General features: G+C 44.6%; 1 protein-coding gene across 1 annotated transcript in view; it reads left to right on the top strand.

Annotated features, from left to right (window-relative positions):
- The first annotated feature begins 243 nt into the window (after positions 1–243).
- Positions 244–8,142, top strand: part of RAB26 (RAB26, member RAS oncogene family) — a 268,463-nt gene continuing 260,564 nt past the window's right edge. The window contains 1 exon segment of the mRNA XM_032230182.1: positions 244–528. Coding sequence (XP_032086073.1) covers positions 307–528 — 222 coding nt within the window. The 5' untranslated portion in view covers positions 244–306.

The raw sequence follows: 8,142 nt of genomic DNA, 5'->3' as shown, positions 1-8,142 counted from the left end.
GGCTCCCCGCTCGCCCCGGCCGGAGACCCCCGCATGGTCTGCGGTCCCCTCTCCTCCTTCCCCCGCGGGGCGCTCGCGCGGGGCCGGGCCGGCGGGGAGCCCAGCGCCGCTCCCCCGCCCTCTCCGGCAGCGTGGCCGAATCTCGGGCGCTCCCAGCGGCGAGGAGGCGGGGAGGCGCGGCGGCGGGGCGGGCGCACGGACCGCGCTGCCGAGGACGGGCACCGGACGGGATGCCGGCGGCGCTGGGAGCCGGGCTACCCGCGGAGGAGCCGGCGGCCGGGGCTCCCTGAAGCAGCGCCAGCCAGCATGTCCCGTAAGAAGAGCCCCAAGGGCAAAGGCGGCAGCGCCGCGCCCTCCTCCGCCCTGCCCGCCGCCCAGCAACGCGCCGCCGCCGCCTCCTCCTCCTCCTCGTCGGGCGAGCCGGGCAGGGGCGCGGGCGCGGCCCAGGAGGGGGCGGCCAACGGGGGGGCGCTGCCCAGCCGGCCCTCCCTCAGCAGCAGCGGCGAGTTCCACGACGTCGTCTTCAAGGTGAGCGGCGGGCGCGGGCGCCACTTGGCCGGGGCAGCGGGGCTCGCCCGGCGCCCACCCGGGCACCGCTCGACGGGAGGGCGGGCGGAGGGCTGCCCTGGCGCGACCGAGGCGGCGCGTCTTGGGGAGGCTTGGCGGCCGTGAAGGGCGCCTGTCTTACCCGGCTGGGCTGGAGCGTGGGGACGGCCTCGCAACAGGCGCGTCTGCCGCTCGCGGAGGAAAGACTCGGAAGCGGCGGCGGGAGGCTTATTTCCAGCTAATTCTCGGCCCTAGCGGAGGTCCCGAAAGTGCCTGGGCTCCGGGGTATCCCGCGCTGCGTCCGCCGCAGCTCCCGAATGGAACTGTCAGCCGCGAGGCAGGTGCCTGAAGCTGCTGCTTGCAGGCTTCGCGGCTGCAGGTAGACTGCGCCTGTAGCGGGAAGCTCTTCGCCCCGTGAGAGCTCCTCTACTGCGCTCCCTTTCCCAGCCGCCTCCACCTCTGGCGCTGCCAGTTCTGCCCTGCGGAGCCCTTTCCCGCCTTGAACATCCTTCCATCTGGTCTTTCCCACCCAGTTGTGTTTGCCCAGCCCAGGACCCTTTTAGGAGAAAAGATGGCACCGGATGCCAGTCTGGGCGTAAAAAAGCAACCCGGCCAACCAGGAAAGTTTACTTCGGCTCTGCTGGTGGGACAATCTGGGTTTGCACCTCCGTCCTTCTGCCTGGGATGTGCAAGCAATACTGACGTCATTTGTACAACATGTTTAAGTGTAACTCCTGTGGGAATTTACTCAGTGCAGCGTTCTCACAACACACAGAACCAGAGACCGATCACATGGGCTGCTTTGCACTATCCATGTGCAAGAGAGGGAAGGTGCTGAGAGTGAGAAAGGAAGAAGAAGGCTAAAACACAAACAACTAGCAGATAGGCGATCTTCTTACAGGTTTATCTAACACCGAGATTTTTCTGCAAACATTCTAAGAAATAAAGACCCCAACCCCACCCTCTCCCCGCAATAGGCTCATTTAATGAACTCGCTAATGAACTCGCTAAAAAAAGAGGCTTGGAAGGGGTCCTATCTCAGTTCTCCACATTTGTTTTGCTGATTCTTGGCATTACATTAAGTCAAGAAAATATCTGTGAATCATGCTTCCTTGATCGGGTTGTGCAGGAAAGGGGCAGCCTAAGGAGGGTAAAATTTGCCAGTGCTTTATGAACTGGTAACTCAGATTACCTACAAGGTGTTTGACTCAGCTAACTGCCTGCTTGGCCATCTATGATTCCCCCTGTTGTGAGTGCGGTGGTGAAGGCATCAGGCTGCCAACTGGGAGACTGCGAGTTCTAATCCCACTTTAGGCACAAAGCTGGGTGGATGACCTTGGGCCACTCCCTTTCTTTCAGCCCCAGGAAGGAGGTAATGGCAAACCAGAAAAACCTTGCCAGGAAACCCTGCAGGGTCTTGTCCAGGCGGTCTTTGAGAATCAGACAGAGATGGAAGAGTAGAGGTGGTATTTGGTTTATATGGGTTCATCTCAAAGGGAGCTTGTCAATCAGAAAGGTCGGCAGTTCGGTGGTTCGAATCCCTAGTGCCACATAACGGAGTAAGCTCCCTTGTCCCAGCTTCTGCCAACCTAGCAGTTCGAGAGCTCGTAAAAAATGCGTAACAGCGCTCCATGCACCTTTGGCATTGAGTCATGCCGGCCACATGACCACGGAGATGTCTTCGGACAGTGCTGGCTCTTCGGCTTTGAAACGGAGATGAGCACTGCCCTCATTAACGACTAGCATATATGTCTCAAAGGCAACTGGATTGTTTTCTCCTTGAGGAAGAAGAACAACAAAATGTTTCTCTTCTCATCCAAGAAGCTTCATCAGTTGTGATGGTGGTGCGTGTGTGTGTGAGGTGGGCAGGAAGGATAGGTACTGGTTGAGGCTGGGTGGTAGGGGCACGGAAAAATAGGTTCTGAGCAGATTTGGGAGGGGAGCGGGGGGAGGGAGGGGGAGAATTGAAGGATTGTATTTTTTTGCAATTATCTGGTTGTTCACCGTCTCCCTCTGAGAGCTGTTTTTTTTTTCCATTGTAAATGTGTTTTTATTTTCCATTTCATTTTCTTACAGTCACATATATACTGTGCATAACCGGGGCCATATAACATTAAACAATAAACACAGCCATTCCTCTTGTCGACAATACCCCAAAAATAGAAACCCAATGTACCACTTCGACCCTCCATACACCCTTTCTTTTGCCCCCCTCCAACTTCCCTTCTTCCTTCCATCATTCCCCTCTACCCTACTTCCCCTCTCCCTCTACCACTCCTCTCTCCCGATACACTCCCTCCCTTCCTTCTCCCCCTCCCTCCAGTCCTCTCTCCCACCCTCGCTACCCCTCTTTCTTCTATCCCTCTACTCCTCCCTTTGGTGTATTTCTACCATCTATTAATATATTCAGCTTGTCCTATTTTTACAGTGGAATTAAAGAGCAACAGTATACAAGTGCAATCACGTTACTTTAAAATCTAGCACATACTATATATCCCCCCTCCCGCCTCCCCCCTGACTTCCCAGAGCCCGTAAACGGTATAGATTTTTAACAAACACAGTCTAAAATATATTGAGACAAAGGAAATTAAAAAAAACAAGTTAATAACATCTCTACATTGAACTCAGCTTCTTCCTGTTACACTAAGTTTGAGCAGTTTAGATTATTCCTAATCTTAAGCATAGGCTATCTGTAATTTCTTAGTCCCATATTTGTTTTGTATATAGTCAATCAATTTTTTCCAGTCTCATTTATATCTCTCATTTGAATGTTCTTTAAGATATGCCGATATTTTCGCCATCTCGGCTAGGTTTGTGACTTTCAATGTCCATTCTTGAGTTGTAGGCAAGTCTTCCTTCTTCCAGTATTGCACCACCAACAGTCTTGCTGCCGTTATTAGGTGCAGAACCAAATTAGTCTCTAGCGCTGTAAAGTCAGTACATATACCTAGTAAAAATAACTGAGAAGTAAACTTTATCCTTCTTTTAAAGATATTTTGCATAATCCACCACATTTTTATCCAAAATGCCTTAACCTTTTGACAAGTCCACCATATTGAAAATATGTAGCATTGAGAGAACCACATCTCCAACATTTAGGCTGTACATTCGGATACATAGAAGCCAGCTTTCTAGGATCTAAGTGCCATCTATAAAACATAAAAATTTTCTCTCAGGTTTTGTGCTTGTGTGAATTTCACATTTCTTACCCATATTCTTTCCCATGTGTCCAACATTATTGGTTCTTCAATATTTTGAGCCCATTTTATCATGCAATCTTTAACTAATTCTGTTTCCCAATCCATCTGCATTAGTACATTACATATCCTCTTTATATGCATTAAACTTCGATCTCTTATTTGTTTAAACAAATTATCTTCAACTTGGATAAAACCAGTTTTTTGGTCTATTTTCCACCTGGCCTGTAATTGGCCATACTGGAACCATGTTTGAACTACCTTCTTTCCTTTCAATACCTCTACGATTTTAGTTGTAGCACCCCTCTTTCCAAAGTAAGAAGTTGTCTGTAGGTGGTTCTATCCTGTTTTTGTGCTATATTCATATTTTCAATTGCATGTCTAGGAATTGCCCACATGGGTAACTTGTCATTTAGTTTATATTGATATAAACCGAGGTGGCGCAGTGGTTAAATGCAGCACTGCAGGCTACTTCAGCTGACTGCAGTTCTGCAGTTTGGCTGTTCAAATCTCACCGGCTCAAGGTTGACTCAGCCTTCCATCCTTCCGAGGTGGGTAAAATGAGGACCCAGATTGTTGTTGGGGGCAATATGCTGACTCTGTAAACCGCTTAGAGAGGGCTGAAAGCCCTATGAAGCGGTATATAAGTCTAACTGCTATTGCTATTTTTTCCAAACCCGCAGTAAAGCATTTCTTAAGATATGACTTTTAAAATTCTTATCCAATTTTTTGTTGAATAACAAGTAAGCATGCCAACCATATACCAGATCGTGTCCCTCGATATTCAGTATTCTATCATTGGTTAAATGGGTCCAACTGCTAATTGCGGATAGCACCACTGCATCATAGTATAATTTTAGGTTAGGTAATTTCAAGCCTCCTCTCTCGCGTACATCTTGCATTATTTTCATCTTTACCCTCGGCTTCTTTCCGGCCCATACAAATTTGTTGATACCCTTCTGCCATTCTAAAATATTCGCATCTTTTTTAAGTATAGGTAACATTTGAAAAAGAAATAAAATTTTTGGTAAGATGTTCGTTTTCACTGCCGCTATCCTACCCAACAAAGATAAGTACAATTTCTCCCATTTTTTCATCTCTATCTGTATACTCCGCCATAGTGGTTCATAGTTGTGCTTATATAATTTCCCGTTTGAGGCTAAAATATTAACCCCAAGATATTTGACTTTTTTGACTACCTCACATCCTAGCATCCCTCCTAGTTCTTCCTTTTGTTTAGTATTCATATTAATAGCTAATATTTTTGTTTTTCCTAAATTTATTTTAAAACCAGACACTTGACCATATTGATTAATCGTATTCATTAAAACCATACTAGATTCCTGCGGTTGTTCCAATATTATGATCAAATCATCCGCAAAAGTGCGGACTCTGTATTCTTGCTGCCTAATCTTGATCCCTTTTAGACCATCCAAGCCCCTTATTTTATTCAACAATACTTCCAAAGTTATAATGAATAATAATGGGGACAAAGGACAGCCCTGTTTTGTACCTTTTCCGATTTGAAAAGGATCTGTTAAACTTCCATTGACTATGATTTGGGCTGTTTGCTGTTGGTATATTGCTTTAATTGACCGTAAAAAGCTATCTCCTATCTGCATTTTTTGCAATATCTTCAACAGAAATTGCCAGTTAACTCGATCAAAGGCCTTCTCAGCATCCAGAAATATGAACGCAGCAGGTTATTCTTTCCCAAATATTCTAATGCATTAATAATTAGTCTGACATTACTCTTCATCTGTCTCCCCTGTATAAAACCTGTTTGGTCAGTATGTATCAATTGTTGCATAACCACCATTAACCTATTTGCTAGTATTTTAGTAAAAATTTTATAATCTACATTAAGTAATGAGATAGGTCTGTAATTTTTTGGTTGGGTAGTATCTTGATCTTCTTTGGGTATCAAAGATATAAATGCTGTCTTCCAAGATGGGGGCACTTTATCTTCCGTTTGAATTTTATTAAATAGTTCTCTAAGAGGTTCTACCATTTCTAACTGTAAAATTTTTTATAGTAAACCGCTGTCAAGCCATCTGTGCCTGGCGCTTTCCCTAACTTTAGTTGCTTAATTACCTGCAAGATTTCCCCTGAGGTTATTGGTTGGTTCAACTTTTGCCTGTACTCTTCTCTAACTAGGGGTATTTTCTCTTTATCTAAGTATTTGTCTATATCTAAACCCTTAATTTTGTCCCCTTTATACAATTCTGTAAAGAATTCCCGGAATGCCTTTTGAATCTCCTCCTGTTGAAACACCTCCTTCCCTCTATAAATCAATCTGGTTACATTTCGAGTTTTTGTTTTTTTCCTAATCTGATAAGCTAACTATCTGCCCGGTTTATTTGCGTTACAAAAAGTATTGTGTTTTGCATATAATAAACTAGTGGCTACCTGATCATCAGTATTCATCAGTACTCCTCTCATATACGCTTTGCTTGCATCCCATACAAATTCCATAGGTGTATCCTTATTCATATTCAGAACAAAGTATTCAGATAACAATTTTTTACAATCATTAATGTACTTCTCATATCTAAATAAGTTTTCATTCAGCCTCGAAGACCTTCTTGCCTGCACTGTCGTTCCCAATTCCATCCAAACTGGGTTATGATCCGAAAGGACCCTTGCCGCAATCTTTGTTTTCTTCACCCTAGAAAGTAAGTCATTAGTGATGAATATAAAATCAATCCTTGAAAAGGATTGATGTCTATCAGAAAAGAAGGTAAAATCATATTCCTCTGCGTTTCTTTCTCGCCAAATATCTCTCAATTCAAAGTCGTCCATCATGTCAAAAAAAGGTTTGGGTAGCTTAACTCGCATTTTAGTATTAGGGCGAGAGGTCTTCTTATCTCTTTTAGTGTCAATCACGCCGTTCCAGTCACCCAATAGTATACAAGACTTATAGTCCGACTGTACTAATTTAGTGTGAAGATTTCTATAGAATCCGTCTTGCTGTTGATTAGGAGCATAAATTCCCAAAAGTAATGTCTTTTTCCCTTCTACGACTAGGTCTAGTGCGATATATCTTCCAAAGGGATCTGCTTCAATTAGTTCAGTCTTAATGTCTTTTCTTAAGTATACAACTATACCATTTTTCTTTTCCGTAGCAGAGGTCACAAAATGTTGACCAAGTTTGGGGTTAAACAAATATTTTTGATCGGTTGATTTGATATGAGTTTCTTGCAAACAAATTATATCATTCTTGAACTGTTTAAGATAGTGAAATATTTTCTTTCTCTTCTGTGGAGAGTTCAGTCCATTGACATTCCATGTCAAAATCTTAGTTGTCATCTTTGGTTGCCTGAAGCTTTTTTAGAGCCTCCTGCATGGCCTGTTTAACCTTTGGCCTAGCTCCTCCCATGGCTTCTGAGCTTGTTGCTGTAACTCCTTGATCAATGGCCGGTGATTGTTGAGGTTGTTGCATTGTAGCTTGTTTTTCCATTCGTCTGGTAGTCATACGGCTAGGTCTTTGTTCCATGGCAGCTTGCCCTTCCGGGAGGGGAACATGGTGCATCTTGTCTGATAGTTGTGTAGTTTGCCGTCTATCTTGTTCTTCTTGTGGTCTTTCTCCAGATCCAGATGGTGCAGGATGTCCCACCTTCAAAATATTGTGATAGAAATCTCGAGCTTTCCATACAGAGTTGAGACGATATCTTTGCTTGTCAAGTGTAATTATAATATCAAATGGCACATCCCATCTATACTGTATCTGACGGTTTCTGAGTTCTTCCACTAGAAAAGCATAATCTCTCCTGGCTCTTAGCATTTGAGGTGGTATTTCTTTCAAGACAATCAAATCCTGGCCCCCAATTTGAAGCCTGGTGTTATAGGACTCTTGTAGTATCATGTTTCTGAACTCTCTTGTGGCGAAGTATATAACTACATCTCGGGAGAGTTGCTTTTGTTTTGCCGCCCAAGAATTAACGCAATACATTTTATCGATCTGCCAGTCAAAGTTGGGCCCCGGTCGTCCCACCAGACGGTCAAAAGCCTCTGGAAAAATCTGTTTCAAGTTCTCCTGTTTATCCTCACGCAACCCCCTAACTCTTAATGTGAACTCCATCTGCCTGTATTGTATCATAATAATCTGTTTTTCAGCGTTTTCAACTTTTTGTTGCACCACCTCAGTTTTGGATGTCAAGTTGGTATTAGCTTCATTAAGAACCTCTAAGTTACCTTCAATTCCAGAAACATGTTCTGTCAGTACGGTTACCAGTCCCAGCATATCATCGTTTATTTTGGCAATCCTAGTATCAAGTTTATCATATAAGTCCACCTTAAACTCTTTTAATTCATCCTTTATCTCCTTTATCTCCTCTCTGAATTCTTTGAAGGTTTCCAAAAAAAGTTCTTTCGTTAGCACATCTCCAGTAGGGGGCAA

This window comes from Thamnophis elegans, chromosome 14 (genome assembly GCF_009769535.1).
Source record: "Thamnophis elegans isolate rThaEle1 chromosome 14, rThaEle1.pri, whole genome shotgun sequence".
In the NCBI taxonomy this organism is placed as follows: Eukaryota; Metazoa; Chordata; class Lepidosauria; order Squamata; family Colubridae; genus Thamnophis; species Thamnophis elegans.
Note: the sequence above shows the minus strand (reverse complement) of the source record. Positions and strands in the feature narration are given on the sequence as shown.